Source organism: Dendrobates tinctorius, unplaced genomic scaffold (assembly GCF_039654945.1).
Source record: "Dendrobates tinctorius isolate UK_male_01 unplaced genomic scaffold, ASM3965494v1 ptg000079l, whole genome shotgun sequence".
Classification (NCBI taxonomy): Eukaryota; Metazoa; Chordata; class Amphibia; order Anura; family Dendrobatidae; genus Dendrobates; species Dendrobates tinctorius.
In genome coordinates this window covers 13,518,162-13,541,575 of record NW_027361747.1, presented here as the reverse complement: position 1 = coordinate 13,541,575, position 23,414 = coordinate 13,518,162, and the positions used below count along the sequence as shown (strand labels likewise).

The 23,414-nt window shown below is 40.7% G+C and overlaps 1 protein-coding gene across 8 annotated transcripts in view; it reads left to right on the top strand.

The window, feature by feature from the left end:
• The window catches only part of LNX1 (ligand of numb-protein X 1), a 294,610-nt gene that overhangs the window by 236,111 nt on the left and 35,085 nt on the right, over positions 1 to 23,414 (top strand). For all 8 annotated transcript variants that reach the window (XM_073583540.1, XM_073583543.1, XM_073583545.1 and 5 more), the window contains 2 exons: positions 5,756 to 5,933; positions 8,613 to 8,847. In XM_073583540.1, coding sequence (XP_073439641.1) covers positions 5,756 to 5,933; positions 8,613 to 8,847 — 413 coding nt within the window. The remainder of the gene's footprint in view (positions 1 to 5,755; positions 5,934 to 8,612; positions 8,848 to 23,414) is intronic.

The following is a 23,414-nucleotide window of genomic DNA, read 5'->3' as shown; positions in this document are numbered from 1 at the left end:
AGCATTGGCAGCAGATAAAGCTAAGTTTTGGTTTTTGGTTGCTTTAACCCAGTGGTGTCTGGTTTATCTTTCCTTTGGTTTGCGGTGCAGTTCACTTTATTCCCTGTCACACCTCCTGGGGAGGGGGTTGGAGGTTTAGCTCAGGGCTTAACAGGAGATAGGGACAAGTCGGGGAATTGGGCCTCACTACCATCAAGGGTACCCCCAAGTTAAGGAAAGTCAGGGCACCGCCTTAACCTGAGGGGCAATTCAGGGGCCCAGGTTCCTCATATTCTGTTTTCCCACTAATGCCCTGTGACAGTATGATTGTACAACCCCAATTCCAAAAATGTTAGGGCACTGTGTAACATATAAAGAAAACAAGAATGCCATGATTTGTTAATCTCTTATAGACGTATTTTGTTCTCAACAGAACATAAGACACAGATCAGAAGGTGAACGTTGGATATTCTTCCATTTAATTTGAAGAAAATTAGCTAATTTAGAAATTGATGACAGCAAAACATCTCAACAAAGTTGGTACAGGACCATGTCTACCATTGTGTAGCATCTACTCTACTGTAAATGGCTGAAAATTGAGGAGACAATTTCCCTGAGTTTGGGGAGAGGAATGTTTTCCCATTCTTGTCTGATTTTGGATTCCCGCTACTAACAGTCTTGGGGCTTGTTTATCGGAATCTCTATTTTATAATGCGCCAAATGTTTCTTATTGGTGAAAGGTCTGGACTGCAGGTGGCTTCTTCTGTGAAGCTATGCTCCTGTGATGAATGCAGTATGTGGTTTTGGATTGTCTTGCTGAAATATACAGGGCCTTCACTGAAATAGACATTGTCTGGATAGAAGCTTATGTTATTCTAAAACCTCCTCAGTGTCATGTAAAAGTTTGGGCACCCCTGGTCAAAATTGCTGCTATTGTGAACAGTTAAGCAAGTTGAAGATGAAATGATCTCCAAAAGAGATAAAGTTTAAGATGATACACTTCCTTTGTATTTTAGGTAAAAAAAATAAAATATATAAAAACTGTAGCCATGGGTTCTTCTAAGCAGCTGCCTAGCACTCTGAAAATGACAGAGGCCACAAAGCAAGAGAAGGCTGTAAAAAAATAGCAAAGCATTTTCAATTTGTCCTTTCCTCAGTTCAAAATTGAATTAATAAATGGCAATTAACAGGAACAGTGAAGGTCAAGTCAAGGTCTGGAAGTCCAAGCATAAGTTCAGTGAGAGCTGCTTGCAGGAAAGCTAGACAGGCAAATCATAACCACCACTTGACCTTCAGAAAGATTTAGCAGACTCTGGAGTTGTGGTACATTGTTCTACTGTTCAGCGACACCTGCACAAATATGGCCTTCATGGAAGAGTCATCAGAAGAAAACCTCTCCTGCGTCCTCACCATAAAATTCAGGATCAGAATTATGCAAAAGAACATCTAAACAAGCCTGATGCATTTTGGAAACAAGTTCTGTGGACTGAGGTTAAAATTGAACTCTTTGGCTACAATGTTCAAAGGTATGTGTGGAGAAAAAAGGGCACAGAATTTCAGGAAAAGAACATCTCGACAGCCATTAAGCATGGCAGTGGATCAATCATGCTTTGGGGTTGTGCTGCTGTAGGGCGGCACGGTGGCTCAGTGGTTAGCGCTGCATCCCACCAAGGACAACATCTGCAAGGAGTTTGTATGTTCTCCCCGTGTTTGCGTGGGTTTCCTCCGGGCACTGCGGTTTCCTCCCACATTCCAAAGACATACTGATAGGGAATTTAGATTGTGAGCCCCATCGGGGACAGTGATGATGATGTGTGCAAACTGTAAAGCGCTGCGGAATATGTTAGCGCTATATAAAAATAAAGATTATTATTATTATTATTATTATTATTATTAATGGAACAGGGAACATTTTATTGGTAGAGGGCAGAATGGATTCAGTGAAATTTCAACAAATTCTTGATCCAAACATAAGACCATCTGTAAAAAAGCTGAAGTTGAAAAGAGGATGGCCTCTACAAATGGATAATGATCCTAAACACATGTCAAAACCCACAACAGACTACCTCAAAAGGGGCAAGCTGAAGGTTTTACGATGGGCCTCACAGTCCTCTGATCTGAACATCATTGAAAATCTGTGGCTAGACCTCAAAATACCAGTGCATGCAAGATGGCCTAAGAATCTCACTGAATTGGAAGAATTTTTCAAGTTTCCAAGGAAGAATGGCTGAAAATCCCTCAAACAAGAATTGAAAGAATCTTGGCTGTCTATAAAAAGTGTTTACAAGCTGTGGTACTTCCAAATTGGGATGTTACTAGTTACTAACCATGCAGGTTGCCCAAACTTTTGCATCTGCCTTTTAGTACTTTTTTAAAATGTAAAAGATGAAACAAAAAATATGTATACAATTCTCAGCATTGATAGTACTTTCAAGATGTGTAGCTGCCATATCCACTAATGTAACCCCATACCATCAAGGATGCAAGAATTGTGTGCTGATAATAAGCTGGTTTGTCCTGCTCCTCTTGAGTCCACAGGACACAATATCCGTGGTTTCCATAAAGAATTTCACATTTTAATTTATGTGACCGCAGAACAGTTTTCCATTTTGCCTCAGTTCATTTTAAAGGAGCTTTGGCCCAGAGAAGAAAACAGCGTTTCTGGATTGTGTTGATACATGGCTTGTTCTTTCCATGATAGAGCTCTCACTTGCATTCATGGATTGCACATCAAATTGTGATAACAGACAACGATTTCTGGAAGTATTCTCGAGCCCATGCCGTGATTTGCACAATCAAATTATGCCTGTTCTTAAAGGGAATCTGTCACCCCTTTTTTGAGATATCATATAATGATATCATTCAATTGTGTGTCACATAAGGATTCTCTTAGCACTTTTGCTTCCCACTGACCCCGCACCTTTCATGCATAAATACCTTTTTTATATCGGTTCAGATGTATGTAAACTGCCACGGTCCGGTCCGATGGGCGGGGCTTATTCAACTGCTCCCCCCCGTCTTGCTCTACACAAGAAGAAATGCATAGAGCAAGACAGGGAGGGGGGGAGCAGGTGATTAAGCTCCGCCCAGCGGACCGGACAGCGGCAGTTTACATATATCTGAACCAATATAAACAAGGTATTTACGCATGAAAGGTGCGGGGTCAGGGGGAAGCAAAAGTGCTAAGAGAATCCTTATGTGACACACAATTGAATGATATCATTATATGATATCTCAAAAAAGGGGTGACAGATTCCCTTTAATGCAGTGCTGCCTGCGGGCCGTAGAATACGACCATCTACTATTCCGATATTGACCGGCGACTGTGTGCCTTGTGCGCATTGATTTGTTCAGAATTTCTAAATCTTTTGATGATATGATGACATTATGTACTGTAGAGATGTTGGGATATTTAAAGTCTTTGTGATTTTACATTAACATTTTTCTGAAATTGCATAGGAGCTGTAAACATAAAACATACAATTTTTAATTTACAGTGAAACAATAAAAATTAGAGCACATTATACATTTACATTTTTACAATTATACATTTTTCCATTTCATTTGGAAAAATGTAGTCACTTAGAAATCGATGGCATCAACACATCTCAAAAAAGTTGGGTCAGGGTTAACAAAAATTTGAAAAACTAAGTGGCACTAATGGAAACAGCTGCATACAGTTTGTACATTTGCCATGATTGCCAGATGTGAAAATCGACTTTCTATATCAGCAATCGATGTGCATTTGGCCAATATTGTAATAATTATTGGCCTGTGCAAAAAAGCCTCATGCTTATGTGTAGTGTGTAACGATGGAAACACATTGCATAGGTAAGTGCAGAACAGCAGATGTTTATTCCAAGAAATGTGTAAAGTTCCTTCATTTTTATTATGGATGTATTGGAGCAGTCAAAAATAGTTATAAAAGTGGAGTTTTTATAATCATACTTGATGCAGTGTAGGGTTACTACAGGTTGGTGGCCCTATATATTTGTTTTATTCTTCTCTATGCATTTAAGAATTTGGGAATTATTGGACAGTATAGTTTGTTTTAGGGGTCAGAAGGCTGAAGATGGCACCACCATTTCTGGACATCGAATGTTTCCATATATTCAATATTTAAAGAGGGTTTTATAGCATATTCCATGGGTGCAACCTTGAGAGTGGGTGATTTACAGACCCATTTGCCCATAATAAAGTGGATCCACATGTTCATCCACTCTGTCTTACAGTTAATGGGATGTACCCAAACAACTGAGCATAGTTACTCGTTTGGTCCCGATAGGCAGTTTTTGCCTGGAAAGCTTCACAAAAAAAGTAGGAATCCAGCGCTTATCCGAAAACGGTTAAAAACACGATACGTTGTTCTACTAGCAGAAATGTAAAAACAGATAAAACATCCCAGTGCAGTAGGTCTCTTATCCACTCCTTTACTTTTAGTCATGGCATAAAACTAAGAACCTGAACAAGTATATTAAAAATGCGTTCTTTACCACTTCTTTGTGAAGTTTTCCGTTTTCCATTTTCCACTATCCAAAGTACTCAGTGTGAATTAATGCTGTCCTGTCAATATGGATGTGGTGAGCTGAAACTCCGATATCTACTTTTGTTTCTGCCAAGAAGGCATCTCTGTTCTTGGGATTGTTGCGTGCCCCAACGGTCAAAGCCACATCAACAATTGGATATGCCATAGTAAAAGTTCTTAAAGGGAATATGTCAGCAGGTGTCTGCTTGAGGTAGGAGTTGAGACACAGAGTTCAGGGATGTGTCACTTATTAGGCTGTGTGCTGTTGTTTCAATACAATGAGTGTTTTATCAGTTGGAGATTATCACTTCTGATCGCCTACATCCTGGTCGAACCACGACCCCAGCATTGACTGGCAGCTTACTGTCAATATATAATGTACACAGAAAGCTGCTAATCAGGGTTGTAGGTGGAGTTAGCTTTCTGAGCGCTGCAACACACTACATCTGAAAGCCCTAAATGTATCACAACTGCACAACCAATAATCTAAGTGATATATCATTGGATTCAGCACCTTTTTCTCCACATTATACTGTTGTCATCTGGTGACAGATTCTTTTTTGATTTTTGATGCTTCATATTTGCATTACTTTTTGGTGTTTTCACTGTGTCACAGCTGCTAATCCCTGTATACAGCTTTACACATCCTTGTTTGACATGGATGGACTTGCCCTTCAGGGTCAGTATAAATGTCTAACTTGTATTTTTACATAGTTGGACTCAGAACTTAATTTTAACTCAATTTTTTCTTAAGACTATATTGTGTAGTGCTGTATATAGTAGTGAGAAAGCTTGTGTGTATTGGTTTGTGGTAGCCTATTCGAAGCCAACAATCGATAAAATAACCCGTACTGGTCTACCACATAATTATAGGGATTTTCTCACAAGTCGGTCTTAATGGCACTATCTGGTGCTATCCAGATTATGCAAGATTGTTTTGTCTGGACATTCCCTTACTTTTCAAGCCATAATTTTATAAGAGTACCTATTGTATTTCTGTGCAATAAAGCAGTAATATTGGACAGTCGCACAATATAAACTGATTTGACATGAATTCAGTATATTTTTCATAGTCATTACAATTGTCTCACAGCTTATGTTGATTTTATTAGTAATCTTACTTCACAATTAGTGTTGACTTGATGACATAAACATTTGTATCGTCATTCTATAACAATTTAATAATGTATATAACATTTACACACCTATATTCTATATCTCATTATTATATCTTCATCATTTTGTTGCCAGAATGCTAATCGGACAGTACTGTGCGTGGAGAAGGTTGTGAACATTGTTAAGGACCATTCAGAGTCGCTCGGCATGACAGTGGCAGGCGGAGCATCAAACTGGGAGTGGGACCTGCCTATTTTTGTCTTAAGTGTAGACCCCGACGGAGTCATTGGGAGAGATGGGAGAATAAAAACAGGTAATCTTCTTTGTCAAGCCATATGTCTTAAGACCTGTCACAAATATGTCACAGTGTAAAGGGATCATCATCATTATTCTCATTTGCACATGGAAACATGAGAAACAATGGAATGAAACTGAAAGGGAGAAGATACAGATTAGATATTAGAAAAAACTTTTTGACAGGGTGAGCAATGAGTGGAACAGGCTGCCACAAGAGGTGGTGAGTTCTCCTTCAGTGGAAGTCTTCAAACAGAGGCCGGACAGACAGTATAGCAATCACTCACTGAGCGGAATTGTGAAATGCAGTCCAATATCTGCGCATTCAGGCAATGGAGAAGATGGAGAAGTTAAGTTCTCCATCTTCTCCAGACCTGTGCTCCGATTCTTGCATGCAAGAAAATCGATTCACACTAACATTATACTTGGATCAGAGTTTGAGACGAGTGTGATTAGCATAATCGACCCAATTCTCTCAGAGGAGAGGACATACTCTCGTGTGACCCCGGCCTTAGCTGGAGGTTGCTGGGAGGAATAAGGTTCATTTCCCCCCAGTAGCCGGGTTTCAGGGCTCTCATTGCGGCAGTCATAAGGCTTTAGAATGCTATTAACCTTTACATTAACCCCATAACTGCAAGGTAATAGCGTTTGGGGACATGACAGGTTCCCTTTAATCCTTTGCATAGCACCCTTATAACAAAACTTATAACTCAGCCGTAGATAGTGACATGGAAAACCGCAAAACACATCACCAAAAAGCCTTAATAATACGTCTAATATAGAAACTTAATTCCAACAGTGGCTCGTTTTCTGTTCACACATTCCCTATAAAGTGTCTGACCATAGTTCGATCTGCTGGTAGAAGTTTTATAGTGTAGATATATATGAACACAGGGAAATAAAAGTGATGAAAAGTTTGTCTTTCCTGAGTTCTCATTTATGAGCTCTCTTTTCGACATTTGGGTTTCAATTAGAATCATTGTCAAGCTCTTATGTCTTAGTGGCTGCTGGCTTCCATCAGTGAGCAGAACATTGCAGGGTGAAAGAATGTGTGCGGGTCCTGAGTCACTTATCTAAGTTGTGTGCACATTCCACATTTCCCACGACGGCCCCGCTTCTGAGTGCAGTCTCCCACTTTCCTGTAAACTCTGTCAAACAAGATGTATCATCACACAAGTGACATGATTTTTTCTGTTACTGGAAGGTCAGGGAGACTCAGCAGTGACTACTTTGATGCTGCTTTCTCCTCGTGTGCTGCTCCTGGAATGAGTGGGGGAGGATGTTTGACTTGTGGTCGTAGTGGAATGTTGACATGCTGCACAGAGCTGGCGTCCTGCTGTCATAGCGCAAGGTCACACGTTCCAACACCTACATGTCCGGAAAGAATGTGTGTGTGTAGAAATATATATATATATATAATGGGAATTATGGACAGCAATAAATCAGATTTTGAGTTGAAGAATGGGTTACTGACCTAAGATGGAGATCAGGCTGCTGGGATGGTGAGCAATGCATTTGATAACACCTGGAACAGCACCATCTTGATGTCTTCTTCCTCCCACAACAAGTTAAAAAGATATTTAGAGCACATATCAATCTAATCAGTCTTTCAAAACGATCCCATTGTCATGCTCTGTAATTTACCATTACCTTTTATTTGAATGGGTGGTTGTTCCCTTTCAAAAGCATTCAGCCAGAACTATCAGAGCTGGAACTTCCTTTTCCTCATTATCCAACATGCATTTCTTTTGCCATTGTAGTCTAATGGGGTAACATTTCTCCTTGTGAAGAGTAACAAGGCAAGCCTGGCATGTCAGAGTTAGGAGACTCATAAGCCATGCATGCTCATTTGGGAAATTGAAAATGCAGATTGTCTCTTTAGCCTGTACATTGTCAGGAGGCTGGCCATCAGTGGTTAGGGTGGGGTTGCATGGATTAGCCTGACTGGACTGCACATGAGATCCAGTCAGGCAATGATAATCTCCTGCTGATAAAACACACAGCCTAGTAAGTGACACATCCCTGGAATCAGGCTCTCTTGCTCTATGTTATGCTGCTCTTAGATTAATGTCACATACAGACATTCAGTATTTGGTAAGTATTTTATATCAGTATTTGTAAGGCAAAACCAGAGGAGGAACAATCAGAGGAAAAGTATAATAGAAACACGTCACCACTTCTGGATTATCACCCACTTCTGGTTTTGGCTCATAAATACTTAGGTAAAATACTGACCAAATACTGAGCATATGAACATGGCCTAAATAGGAAAAAATAGCTGACTTATTGTCTTTAAAATTCTATTGAGAGGGGACAAGGGGGAGTAGAAGTGAAGATCTAGATGTAGACACAGACATTCTACTGTAAGTTCTCCTGAGTCCTGACAGTTGCTGTTCTCCATAAAACTTTATAAGCACCAATCTCCTAATGGGAAGATCTGTATTCACTGAATGCAGCATTTGCCAGTGAATTGAGAATTAGGAGAAGAAATGATCATTCCAACAGGAGAAAGAAGCGTATTTCTCAAATAAAGTACAGAATACACTGTAACAAAAATGTTTATTTTACTATTGATTTATGGAAAAAAAAAACACCAAGGTTAATCTTTTAAATAACGTGTCATTTTCTAATGATGTATTCGATGTAACATGTCAGTGTGGTTTATGCTAAGACATATTCTTTTTTCGTTGTTATACAGGTGACATTTTACTGAATGTCAATGGTGTAGACCTAACAGGAGTCAGCCGTAGCGAAGCCGTGTCACTGCTAAAAAACGCTTCCTCCTCTTGTGTGGTTCTGAGAGCCCTGGAAACAAAAGAATATGAGCCAGAGGAAGACATCAGCAGTAACTCCCCGCTCATGGAGCCAGTCCAGGATGGCATTGAAAACCGAGAATGGTCACCAGTGTGGGTCATGTGGCTGAAGCTGCCTCGGTGAGTTCTGACATCTCATCTCTTACAGAGAGTGGGTGGAAAGAATAGTGTTTCTTGGGCTGCTCCCTCCTCTGGGCTTATTATTCACTATGGTGATGTTTCCTAATTAATGCCAGATTTGGCTTTCAATCTTTGCATAGCTGTATGTTTTCTTTTTCTAATTGGATGTGTGTAGGGCTGTAGTGAAGACAATGCACAGGAAGCACCATGAAACAATGCTCTCATTTGCGAGGTCTTTCTCATATTCCGTTGCCATTCCTCTGTGGCTGTGCAGTCGTCAATCGATCTAGATATGCCTGCAGCAAAGACAAAAATCCTAGTTAATAACCTGCCAATAGAGTGTTATTATTGTGGTTAGATGTATTTCCTGTACATGGATCACGCAGAATATACTGGCACTCAGAAAGACAATTAGAAAACGGATCAATAATCTAAAAACAATAGATTATAACAGATGCTATGACGGAGCTGATAATGGCTGATGTGCATTTCGACAGTATTGATAATGGCTGATGCGTTCTTTGACAGTATTGATAATGACTGATGCACACTTCGACAGTATTGATAATGGCTGATGCGCACTTCGACAGTATTGATAATAGCTGATGCGTTCTTCGACAGTATTGATAATGACTGATGCACACTTCGATAGTATTCATAATGGCTGATGTGCACTTCGACAGTATTGATAATGGCTGATGCGCACTTCGACAGTATTGATAATGGCTGATGCGCTCTTCGATAGTATTGATAATGGCTGATGCGCACTTCGACAGTATTGATAATGATTGATGCACACTTCGATAGTATTGATAATGGCTGATGCGCACTTCGACAGTATTGATAATAGCTGATGCGTTCTTCGACAGTATTGATAATGACTGATGCACACTTCGATAGTATTGATAATGGCTGATGCGCACTTCGACAGTATTGATAATAGCTGATGCGTTCTTCGACAGTATTGATAATGACTGATGCACACTTCGACAGTATTGATAATGGCTGATGCGCACTTCGATAGTATTGATAATGGCTGATGCACACTTCAACAGTGTTGATAATGGCTGATGCACACTTCGATAGTATTGATAATGGCTGATGCGCACTTCGACAGTATTGATAATAGCTGATGCGTTCTTCGACAGTATTGATAATGACTGATGCACACTTCGATAGTATTGATAATGGCTGATGCGCACTTCGACAGTATTGATAATAGCTGATGCGTTCTTCGACAGTATTGATAATGACTGATGCACACTTCAACAGTATTGATAATGACTGATGCACACTTCGATAGTATTGATAATGGCTGATGCGCACTTCGACAGTATTGATAATAGCTGATGCGTTCTTCGACAGTATTGATAATGACTGATGCACACTTCGATAGTATTGATAATGGCTGATGCACACTTCGACAGTGTTGATAATAGCTGATGCGTTCTTCGACAGTATTGATAATGACTGATGCACACTTCAACAGTATTGATAATGGCTGATGCGCACTTCGACAGTATTGATAATGGCTGGTGCACATTTTGACAGTATTGATAATGGCTGATGCGCACTTCAGCAGTATTGATAATAGCTGATGCGTTCTTCGACAGTATTGATAATGACTGATGCACACTTCGATAGTATTGATAATGGCTGATGCACACTTCGACAGTGTTGATAATAGCTGATGGGTTCTTCGACAGCATTGATAATGACTGATGCACACTTCGACAGTATTGATAATGGCTGATGCACACTTCAACAGTATTGATAATGGCTGGTGCACATTTTGACAGTATTGATAATGGCTGATGCGCACTTCAGCAGTATTGATAATGGCTGATGCACATTTCGACAGTATTGATAATGGCTGATGCACACTTCAACAGTATTGATAATGGCTGATGCACACTTCAACAGTATTGATAATGGCTGATGCACACTTCGATAGTATTGATAATGGCTGATGCACACTTCGATAGTTTTGATAATGGCTGATGCACACTTCAACAGTATTGATAATGGCTGATGCGCACTTCGACAGTATTGATAATAGCTGATGCGCTCTTCGATAGTATTGATAATGGCTGATGCGCACTTCGACAGTATTAATAATGGCTGATGCGCACTTCAGCAGTATTGATAATGGCTGATGCACATTTCGACAGTATTGATAATGGCTGATGCGCACTTCAGCAGTATTGATAATGGTTGATGCGCATTTCGACAGTATTGATAATGGCTGATGCACATTTCGACAGTTTTGATTATGGCTGATGCACATTTCGACAGTATTGATAATGGCTGATGTGCACTTCGACAGTATTGATAATGGCACCATGCACCGACCCCATCCATTCCTCGCCCTCCCAGAGAGACCCACTGCAGCCCCTCACTGCTAATAAATCCCAGCAATGATGTTGCTGGGCTGTTCTGTGCGCACAGGACCTGTGATGAGGTCACAGGAGGGGAGGAGTCAGGGGGTCACATGATCAGGGGCCTCAGTGTATGCAGGACACTGATGTGCTGGTTATCATGGTGCTGGATGAGGGAAAGTTTGTGTGGGGTCAGGAGGGGTTTACAGGGTGGATGTATCAGAGCTGTGTGTGTACAAGGTGTGCGGAGTGGAGCCGCATGTGTATGGGGTGTGCGGAGTGGAGTCATGTGTGTACAAGTATACGGAGCGGAGCCGTGTGTGTACTTGGTGTACGGAGCGGAGCCATGTTTGTACGAGGTGCACGGAGCGGAACTATGTGTGTACGAGGTGTAGTGCATGGAGCGTAACCGTGTGTACGAGGTGTATGGAATGGAGCCCTGTGTGTATGAAGTGTATGGAGCCATGTGTGTGTAGGGGGTGTATGGAGCGGAGCAGCGTCCATACGAGGTGTACAAAACAGAGCCCTTTGTGTACGAAGTGTACAGAGCTGAGCCGTGTGTGTGAGCGGAGCAGAGCCGCGTGTGTACAAGGTTTACAGAGTGGAGCCGTGTGTGCGATGTGTACGGGGCAGAGCTGTGTGTGTGCGAGGCATACAAAGCAGAACCATGAGTGTATAAGGTGTGCGGAGCTGTGCGTGTACAAGGTGTATGGTGGGGAGCATTCATACATCCCAACTGGATCCAGCGGGACAGTCCTGATTTTGAGAGTCTGCCCCGCTGTCCCGGCCAGGAGCTTACTTTTCCCACGGACACAGGAGTACACGGCGGAGCCCCGAGGAGAACTTTAAAACTCGCACGTGACGTTCCACTGGAAGTGTTGTGCTGGAAGTTGACCGGAAATTAGGTAATTTCGGGAGGATATTGTGACAGAACCATGGAGGCACTTCAGGGAATGCTTCAGATCCATCACCGTGTCCTCCACGGACAGCGCAGACAGCGGGATCGCCTTGAAATTGGGGATGCCGGCAATGTGAGCAGATCATAATAATGTCCTGCATCGGGAGCCTCAGGTGGGCACTACAATGGGAGTCGGGCTGCTATAATATCTTTATAGAATCTTTCTTTCTCTCTCTCTGTTCTTTCTTTCCCTCTCTAATCTTTCTTTCTCTGTTTCTTTCTTTCTCTGTTCTTTCTTTCTCTCTCCATTTCTTTGTTTCTCTCTCTGTTTCTTTCTCTCTCTGTGCTTTCTTTCCCTCTCTAATCTTTCTTTCTTTCTCTATTTCTTTCTCTGTTCTTTCTTTCTTTCTCTCTCCATTTCTTTGTTTCTCTCTCTGTTTCTTTCTCTCTCTCTTCTTTCTTTCCCTCTCTAATCTTTCTTTCTCTCTCTGTTCTTTCCTTCTCTCTCTGTTCTTTCTTTCTCTCTGTTCTTTTTTACCCCTCTTTCTTTCTCTGTTCTCTTTCTTTCCCATCTTTCTTTCTTTCTCTCTCTCTGTTCTTTCTTTCTCTCTCTGTTCTTTCTTTCTTTCTCTTTCTTTCTCTCTCTGTTCTTACTTTCTTTCCCTTCTTTCTTTCTCTCTATCTCTGTGTTCTTTCTTTCCCCTCTTTCTTTCTTTCTCTGTTCTTTCTTTCACCTCTTTCTTTCTTTCTCTCTCCTGTTCTTTCTTTTCCCTTTCTTTCTCTTTCCCTCTCTGTTCTTTCTTTCTTTCCTTCCCCTTTCTTTCTTTCTTTCTCTCTGTTCTTTTTTCTGTCCCCTTTTTCTTCTCTCTCTATTCATTCTTTCTTTCTCTCTGTTCTTTCTTTCCCCTCTTTCTTTCTCTCTGTTCTTTCTCTCTTTCCCCTCTTTCTTTCTCTCTCTTTTTTTCTTTCTCTCACTCTTTGATCTTTATTTCTCTGTGTTCTTTCTTTCTTTTTCTCTGTTCTTTCTTTCTCTCTGTTCCTTCTTTCCTTTCTTTCTTTCTTTCCTCTCTTTCTTTCTCTCTCTCTGTTCCTCCTTTCTCTCTCTGTTCTTTCTTTCTCTCTGTTCTTTCTTTCTCTCTGTTCTTTCTTTCTCTGTTCTTTCTTTCTGTTCTTTTCTCTCTGTTCTTTCTTTCCCCTCTTTCTTTCTTCCCCTTTTTCTTTGTCTCTCTCTGTTCTTTCTGTCTTTCTTTCTCTCTCTGTTCTTTTTCTTTCCCCTCTTTCTTTCTTTCTTTCTTTCTTTCTCTGTTCTTTCTCTCTCCCTCTCTGTTCTTTCTTTCCCCTCTTTCTTTCTCTCTGTTCTTTCTTTCTTTCTGTTCTTTTTTCTGTCCCCTCTTTCTTTCTCTCTCTGTTCTTTTTTTTCTTTCTCTTTTGCTCTCTTATCTCTGTTCTTTCTTTCTCTCTCCCTCTCTGTTCTTTCTTTCTCTTTCTTTCTCTCTCTGTTCTTTCTTTACCCTCTTTCTTTCTCTCTCTCTGTTCTTTCTTTCTTTCCCCTCTTTATTTCTCTTTCTTTCTCTATCTCTGTTCTTTTTTTCTGTCTCCTCTTTCACTCTCTGTTCTTTTTTTCTTTCTTTCTTTCTTTCTTTCTTTCTTTCTTTCTCTCTTTCTGTTCTTTCTTTCTTTCTTTCTTTCTTTCTCTCTTTCTGTTCTTTCTTTCCCCTCTTTCTTTCTTTCTTTCTTTCTTTCTTTCTCTCTCTGTTCTTTTTCTTTCCCCTCTTTCTTTCTCTCTCTCTCTTCTTTCTTTCTCTCTCCGTTCTTTCTTTCTTCCCCTCTTTCTTTCTCTCTCTCTTCTTTCTTTCTCTCTCTGTTCTTTTTCTTTCCCCTCTTTCTTTCTCTCTCTCTCTTCTTTCTTTCTCTCTCTGTTCTTTCTTTCTTCCCCTTTCTCTCTCTCTGGTCTTTCTTTCACTCTCTGTCCTTTCTTTCTTTGTTTCTTTCTCTCTCTGTTCTTTCTTTCTTTCCCCTCTTTCTCTCTCTCTGTTCTTTCTTTCACTCTCTGTTCTTTCTTCCCCTCTTTCTTTCTCTCTCTCTGCTCTTCCTTTCTCTCTCTACTTTCTTTCTCTCTCTGTTTGTTCTTTCTTTATCTCTATGTTCTTTCTTTCTTCCTTTATCTCTCTGCTCTTTCTTCCTTTCTCTTTCCTTCCTTTCTTTCTTTCTTTCTCTCTCTGTTCTTCCTTTCTCTCTGTGTGTTCTTTCTTTCTCTGTTCATTCTTTCTTTCTCTCTCTCTCTGTTCTTTCTTTCTCTCTCTGTTTTCTTTTTCTCTCTCTCTGTTTTCTTTTTCCTCTCTCTCTGTTCTTTCTTTCTGTCTTTTCCTCAGTACCAGCCACTGTGCCTAAAATGCCAGCCACTGTGCCCATAATGACAGCAACTGAGCCCTCAGTACCAGTCAGTGAGATGCTGTGCAGGCGCAGATGGAGATCTCAGCACCAAGATCGTGGGAGATGAGATCTCGGTGCCAAGATCTCCATCTGCATATGCGCCGCCCCGGCAGCCATTTTCCCAGAATCCACTGCATAGTAAACAGTGCGGGGGCGCTGGGCTTTCACAATATGTTGGGAGAGCCCCCGCACCAATGAACACCTGCAGCTCCACTGTTGCCTCCTCCAGCAGCGACCCTGGGACCTTGGTCCACTGCGGCCTGCAACACCAAACACCCGCAGTGTCACAAACCTGAACACCCATTTCTCCCAGTGTGAGGTCCGCAGCATTTCCCCACTCCTGCCTCCACCAACAGCGACCCTGGGACCCTGCTTCACTGCAGCAACCACCCCGGTAAGCCTGTATTGTAAGAAGCCACCACCATTTTATTAAAAAAGTTTTTTTCCTCTTTTTCTCCTCAAAATTTGGGGTGCGTCTTGTAATCCGATGCGTCTTATAATAGAATTGTAGTTCTAATGATGAGTCATGCAGGGAAAATATACTTCCTGTTTCTAGAGCTTAGAAGGATTCAGCTAGTCTGGTTTTAATTATGTGATGTCATAGACCTAATGGGGAAACAGAAGAATTAACTGGGTAGAAAGCTAAGATGAGCACTTTTAAGTACTCTGTGCTGTCTAATATGGTGATTGCAATATATTAAGAGGATAAAACCTTTGATTGGAGTACTTCTTTAAAAAGCTTTACTCCATGAATTAGGCTATTTAATCAAACCAGAGTCTACTGTGAAAGGTAGGGACATCCATCTGTAGTCAGCTGTTTCGGGGTTCTTGCCCCTTTTCAGTGCAAAGCAGGGTATTGGTTGGCTGGGTTAGAGACATTTGACAGATGACTAGAGGGAATGTGCTCTAGAGATATTACTGAATCACTAAACAAATTAGTATTTCTTAGTCTTTATAGAGTCTGTATGGCACGAGTGATGTCATCACATTTAGATGATGTCATTGTTAGTTATATGGGTACAGCTTTTTTTCTCCAGGACTTCATGCAATGCTCTGAAAGTTCATTATATGACACCTAATGCTCAAAAAAACACCCTAGTCTATGCACGAAGGCCCCGTGAATCCAGCACACAAAGGGTTTTCTAGTAATTGCCTGAAAGAGCCCAGATGTTCCAGGAGGATTCCAGTAAAGAACTTTCTGTGTTCTTAGAACCATTGCTTTTTACTCCTCTCACTGTATATATATTTTTTTTGCTCAGGAAACAGCTGTGTGTTTGTAAGTCAGATCCCACTCCAGTGTATTGTAAAACCAAGCAGTGACTACATGGATTGACTGGGATGGGAGTAAAACCACTTGACGCCATTTTTTACTGTTATCGTTATATAGGTACAAAATTTCCAAGAAATCAATGATAAATCTGCCCTATGTGATTTGTCCATCAAATTCTCTGAATGTGACGTGCACATTGTTTTTTAATGTTGGACTTGAAAGTATATGAGTAATAAGCCTACTGTGCGAAGAACATTTGAAAACAGTTGGACAACATGTCATACGGGAAATTAGTATAGGATGTTGAGGAATTTTACATATTTTGTATGTATTGAGTAACGCCACATATTCTACAGCAATCACACCCATAGGTAGATCCACCATTCTGATGGTTTCCATTAATAGGGAACTCTGTGGGCGTTCAGCCAACGCAGTACAAAGCTTTTTCTGATGTGTCTAAGACAAAGTAGAATTAAACTGTTTCCATGGGCAACCACCACAATGTGCACTTACTACTTACACAACATTCTACGTAGATTTAAAGAGGTATTACAATCTCAGTAAAAAACAGGTTATTCTTCCTGAATCTTTTTTTTGCTGTAATGGAATAGGTAATCCTGGTTATGTGACAGCTGTACTGTAACCACGGACAGATTTTCTATCCACTGGAAATAAACAATGCTAGTTATTGAATAACTACCCTGAGGAGTGCAGGGTAGAAGGGTCCCTACTGGCCATAGATATGACATGGAAATATTGGACATGGGTGACCCCCTACAACCAAAGTAAAATGACGTTACCTATATGATCACTTTCCTGTGTTTCATTAGTTTCCTCTCTTATGGTGTAGATGCTCAACTGGAAGGGTCCCTACTGGCCATGGATATGACATTGGACATGGGTGACCCCCTACAACCAAAGTAAAATGACGTTACCTTCATGATCACTTTCTGTTGTTTCATTAGTTTCCTTTCTTATGGTGTAGATGCTCAACTGGAAGGGTCCCTACTGTCCATGCATATGACATTGAAACAGTGGACATGGGTAACCCCATGCAACCAAAGTAAAATGGCATTACCTACATAATCACTTTCCTGTCTTTCCTTCATTTCCTCTCTTATAGCACTGTACTGGTCCAACATGTGTGTGGCCCCCCAGGAGTATGGTCGCCACAATGGCATTACCTTCCTCCTAGGGAGTGTGATGTCAATCCTGGAAGCAATGAAGGGTCTCTCTAGCAGTTAATCTCTACATACAACACAGTTCCCACTCCAGGCCATCAGAGGGAGCTCTGAACCAAAAGTAGGGGAAGAGCTATTCTCTGGGGGCCAGGAAGGGGAGGGAGTCAGTTCTGTGAGGAGGGCGAAGTGTGTGGACGTGGAGAGAGAAGCTGGGGGATTGAGCAGAGAGTTGAGGCTCATTCCCAGCTAGAGCACATGATCTGGAGCCTGGTCTCCAAGGTTGTATGGATACTGACGGTCCTGCAACAGAAACCAGAGGAATAGGAAGCTGTAAATGCTCTATTCCCATCTAAGACTCGGAGGCACAACAGCGACGTGTGAGCCAAAGGAGATAGAAGGCTACAGCTGTCTGCCATACGATGTAGATCCAAAAGGGAAGAAGACGGAGGAACGTCAGTGTAACACAGTACTGCATGTACCTCAAGTAAGCGCTAGAGAGGAGACTATACAACCCATCTGATAGAGAGATTCCTAAGTTGCTTCCAGGCTAATCATCTCCTGTGCCATCTGTAATCTGGACCCTGGACTGCACTTACCAAGTAAAGGTAAAGAAACTGCACTCTGCTGTGTCCTTGCCTTCTTCCTGCAACTTCTTCAGCACTGCTGCATCACTGTGCCAGACACTACACCCTCTTCCTCAACACCTATCCTCTTCATCTACTCTGCCCTGGGACTACAGCCCTACCTGTGGAGGGTTACAACATCACTGCTGCACCGCACCATCTGTCCCAGAGGATTTGTCTGCAGCGCCGGCTCAACACCTCCCTTGCCGAACACCACAGGTGGCATCACGAATCATTCATAAACTTTATTCCATCACTTAGCCCCTTTTACATGGGCACCCAGGGCCACGGACCGGGTCACTGCTGCTGTGACCTTCCCCTCTGAGATACCGGCCCGGAACCGAGTACCCCACAGCCCTGGGAGGGCGACCCATGTGCACATAGACCGGCTGTAGAATCACCTGTATTTGTGCCTTACTATGATGAAGCCAAGAAGATCCCAGGAACCGTCACTGTCTATTGCTTCAATGTCATGCCCATGGGCAGAAATGGTCTCTGCATTCAAAGAAAGTAAAACAGAGGCAGCCATGTGATATACCTGCATGACTACTTTCTTGGCTTTTTCTTGCTTTGCACCATTCTCCACAGGTCATGAACAGGGTCACTTCATGCGAAGATACAAGAGATTCTGCTGGTTGTCTGTGTGTAGGCAATGGAGCCATTCAGTGCCTGCACAATAACGGACATTCAAAGGACCAGAGACGCAATCATTGGGAACCTCATATAACCATGACCATTTCACTGCCTGTGGAGGAAGGGGCCACCTGCTATCCACATAATTACAAGTCACATCCTTGGGCAGTAAGGGGTCTTCTAGTGGAGAACTTAGATTAACTATGGGCACAGTGACACTAGTGTTATAAAGTGGTACATTTTACTATAACAAGAACAATGCCTTTAAATTAAAATGTAGTAAAATGTGGAACTCCAAAATTTAGACCAACAAAGGTTAATATAGAGAAAGTGAAAAATCAGGCTCCAACAAAGCAAAGAAGAGAAACTAGTGAGGATAAATTATATATGGAGAAAGAGGACCAGAATCAACCATATTCTTTAGTTTGGACGTTGTTTTCAGACTGTGTCACTGCCAGAACAACACAAGAAACAAGTAGTCATCCCGTCATCCAAGAAAGTGTTTATTGACACGTTAAAGATGATTGAAAGGGAAAGGTAGAAATGATGCTGGAGACAAATATTGTTACAGCTTTCACTCTTCTCATGTTCATAGCAGTGGGGAGCAGAGGATCCCCCCACTGACCTACATCAGTCCTCCTTACATGTTTTTAGAAGGAAATGGCCCTGCCTCGCTTTCATACACATTATGGCCAGGGTTACCCTCTTCTGTCATGTCACTAGAGCTTATATTACTTGTGACTGTCCATGCAGCATTCTTCCAGAATAGCAAATGTTTATTTGTCAAAGACCTATGAAAAGAGCTATTCCCAATTACCTCCATCAAAGTCATTTTGATGTTGTTACGTGGTATAACTGAGGTTTTATAGTCGTAAAATAGAAAATTTGGGCAAAACCCAGCACCCACCATTATTAGTCAGCCATTGACTGGACATAATACAATCATGTGATTGTCAAATGTACATGTACCCTGTTTACAGGGAGATGCACTGCCAAGAACAATTATGTTGGGTCCACATTAGTGATCCAATCAGCCATCAAACAAGCAGGTCCGGCCCGAGAGATTACGGCGCCCTAGGCGAAACTATTTTGTTGCGCCCCTACTATTCTTGGCAGTAGATGAAAACTTGGAATATAAATTTAGGAGCAAAATAAACCACAACAACAATGATTAATTAACTCTCTCCTAACTCTTTAATCTTCTGAGAAGTTGTATAGGACAAATATATACAAAGTAATCAATAACATAAAACAAAAATGACCATAGGTAATTAAAATTTTTGTTTCCTTGCCTTTTTTTTAAAAGGATGACACTAAGTCACCGAGATTAATTTGTTTAGCAACTTCAGATTCTATTGAAATTGTTGCCAACCCAACCAACCTCTCTTGCGTCATATTTGCCCTTAAATATGTACACTTTTCTTTCCATCCCTAAAACTTTTTGCCTTTTGAAAAGATTTTTTATAATTTTTTCTATTTTTTCTCTGGCGCCCCCTTTGGGTCGGCACCCTAGGCGGCCGCCTAGTTCGCCTATACGTTCGGGCCAGCCCTGCAAACAAGCAACTTGTTGGATTGGCGGTAGATTGCAGATTTCTGTAGACAGATTATGATTAAGGTCCTTAAAAGGATTGAACTGTACTGTCTATAGAAAAAAATAGCCTAATCTATGTTTTTTTTTCAAAGCTGGAGAAACCTGTACAGATTATTATTACTACAATTATCATCATTTTCCAGTTAATTCACAGTGAAAGCAGCAAATGTTTTTGTATCAGAATTTCGGATTGTAGACTTGTAGCTCTTAGAATCGTAATTAAAACTGTTGGCTGTTCGTAATTTTTTCATAAGCTGAGCAGAAAAAAATAAAAAAAACACGTTGGCAACGCTGGTTGGATTTCTTCCAAAGATTCTCCTGCCAATCAGCACTGGATCAGAATTAAGAGGACTTTACCTGCTACCTATTGGATGTAGGAATCCTAAAAATCAATACCGACCTTTTAAAACGCCTTGCCACTTGAATTCGGATAATAAGCCAAACCACAAACTTAATTTGCAGACACATGTTTTGGGGTTTTGCCCCTCCTCAGTGCAAAGCAGGAGGTCTCATTTGGCTAGGTGACAGATACCTCTCGCCTGATGGCATCTGCGGCTCGTCTCTTGATAGATGACCCATCAACTCACAAGTGTCTTACTCCACCATGAGGTAGGAGGTGGCTCCCAAGACTCGCATCAATGAGCCAAGATTACTGACTTGGTCGCTTGATTGGGTCCTTCAAATGGATTTAACCAACTGTACTAAATAGAGTATAACAGTTATGGTTTACCAGAAGTATATGTCATATGTTGCTGCCTTCTGTTAGAGGTGTAACTTGGAAAATACTAGAAAATGAAGTATTTATCCCCCAAAATTATTGCAATTACACATGTTTTGTTATACCCATGTTTATTTCCTCAGATAATCTCGGATTAGACTTTTGAGCCCCTTCGCGTATATTCATACACAGCAGATTTATGGCAGGGATTTCTGCATATGACCCATTCATCTGAGTTGAGCTTGCAGAATCTGAATCACATGTGGCAGAGCAACCTTATTTGCAAGTTTACAGAATATTTGTAAGAGAAATTTTGAATATACTAAGGAAAATTATCAAGGTTTAAACCTATGATCTGATTTTGATAAAACCACATTTTTTAGATAAAAAAAAAACATTTTTAGCTAGGAGCAATTTATTTATCCTGGCAGAAATAATTATAACATGCCTTATGATTCTCTGATATAGTGTGTGGACATCCCTAAAAGGGCACACCTATAGAATAGGGGATCACTATTTTGATCCTAAGACTCTGTTGAAATGTAGATTTTGAGGCGTTCAAAAAAGGCAAGTTTTTCAAGCGGAAACTGCATTCAGAAGTGCTCGTTTTTCTAGACGTTTTTGGAAACGTTTTTCTTCAACTGAAGAAGTTTTGGAAGAATAGTTTTTTATCCCGATGCAATTTTTGCAGCCTTTGGATTTCACAATGTGTAGTTTGGAGTAAATTACATTAGGAGAAGCTTCAAAAACAATCCTACAAAAACTTCCCCCAAAAAAGCTTTTTATGAGGCAGCTTCCACTTGAAAATGTCAAAGTTTTTGAGCATCTAAAAAAAACCTCTTCCTCTTGTTTGCTAGTTGTGCGGCACCTATAGTGAGGGAGAGAATCATGGTGATGAAGAAGAATCCTCCTCTCCATGCCCTTTATAACAGTGGCATGATCTGCTACTATGGGACATATGATCTTGCCCCCTGAAGGGTCAAATAATTGTCATTTATGGTAACCATCTAGTACCAAAATCCCAGTCCCTAACTAAAATATTCATGTAATATGTGCAAAGCATTAAAGCATTGATGGCCCCTGCTGTTAATCGTCTTTTTATGTTTCCTTAAATGCAGCCCTGATGACATTACGACGGCACTGAGGTTGGGTAACACTAGTAGCAGCTCTGAAACAAAGGAGTACTACTTAGAAATTTGCCCATTAATCCAATTACGAAATCATGTTTCACTCAGTGAGGTGAGCTGGCTCAGTGAATACGGCGCTTGTTCTTTTAAGCCCCCATAGCTTCCAATGGGATTAATTTATTAACCACCATTGAAGTTGCTGAAACCTGAGCACTTTAGACTCATGTGGCTAAAAAACTCTCCTCCTTTTCTTCCACCCTTCCTCTCCTCCACTATTGTCAATGCCATTTTTATAAGTTTTATAAGTTATATTTTCTATAAGAAGAGACCTTTTACTTAAAATTCTGAAAAATTGCGGAAGATGTGTTCAGCCTCCCCTGACACTGACAAGTCTTTACATTTGAATCTATGACACTATTTGAGCAATGTCTTGCTGTAAAGAAGTACAGCGTCAAGATAAACCTGATAAACCTGATATACGAATTATCAGTCAATGCAAATGGGGGGGAAGGGTAACGATGGAATAAAAAAGGATGTTACATCCATCATGACTTCTGTTTTGCATCATCCATGATGGATGTTACCTATATTTGTTTTTTTTTTTGCCATTATTAATAGAGCTGAACATAATCTATCCCAGACCCCATCAAACTAGAACATCTTTTAGATGACCTAATAAACCTTAGCTGGTGGATTTATATGTATCCACCTAGAGGGGATGTCCACACCTGAAACTTTTCTTTTTTTAAAGAATTGTAATAAAAAAAATAATAAAATTAAGTATACTCATCTTACCAATCCCCTGCTGCTCCACTGCCTAGGTGACATTTGTCAAGCCTAAATACGAAGTTCAGATCTGGCTTCTAGGTCTGGACAGAGGGACACATGAGCATTGCAGTTACTGGCTTCTATTGGTCAAAAGTAGTCTAATGCCTCTCAGGAGTAACCAGAGGTGGAAATCCTCTTTAAAATTAAGCTACAATCAGAAAATAACCTATTGTTTAAATTAGTTATTGTATTAAATGTATTTGTAAAAAAAAACATTTTGCCCATTTTTGTTGTTCTTTTTACATACTACGATCTGTTTTAAAAATAAAAAAATAGAAGTCTTGCAATTTTCACTCTGAACAATGGCGATCTTATATAACCTCCTATTGTTTCAGGAAACAACACCTGTACATAGCCACAGTGGTCAGATCCTGACCCTATCTTTTGTATTGAAGCATCTAATGAGCTGTTGAAAGGTCATTGTGACGGAAAGAGGAGCAGGGCCATCAGCGACATCACACAAGGATGGCATGCAAATGAAAGTACAAATTAAAAAATATTTTTTCTCGACATAAAATGGACACTCTTCTATACATTTGTGTTTATATACACTTGTGTGATCTCAGGCTAAGGGTTCACATTGATGTAGTATTGTTGGGAGCACTAACTACAGATTTATGGTTCGTGACAGGCTAATTCTAGATCTTGAACTGAAATGGAACTTGGAATCATGTCTCATTTTCTGCCGCTATTTTTATAACTGCATGGTAACTTTTAGTTCTTTATACCATACATTTTTCATTTTATTCATTGTTTCTACTTATTAGGGTATGTGCACACATTGCGGATTGTGGTGTACAGTACCATGTTATCCTATGGAAAACAAAAACCGCTGTGCACATGCTGCAGAAAAATCCGCGCGGAAATTCAGCGGTTTATTTTCCGCA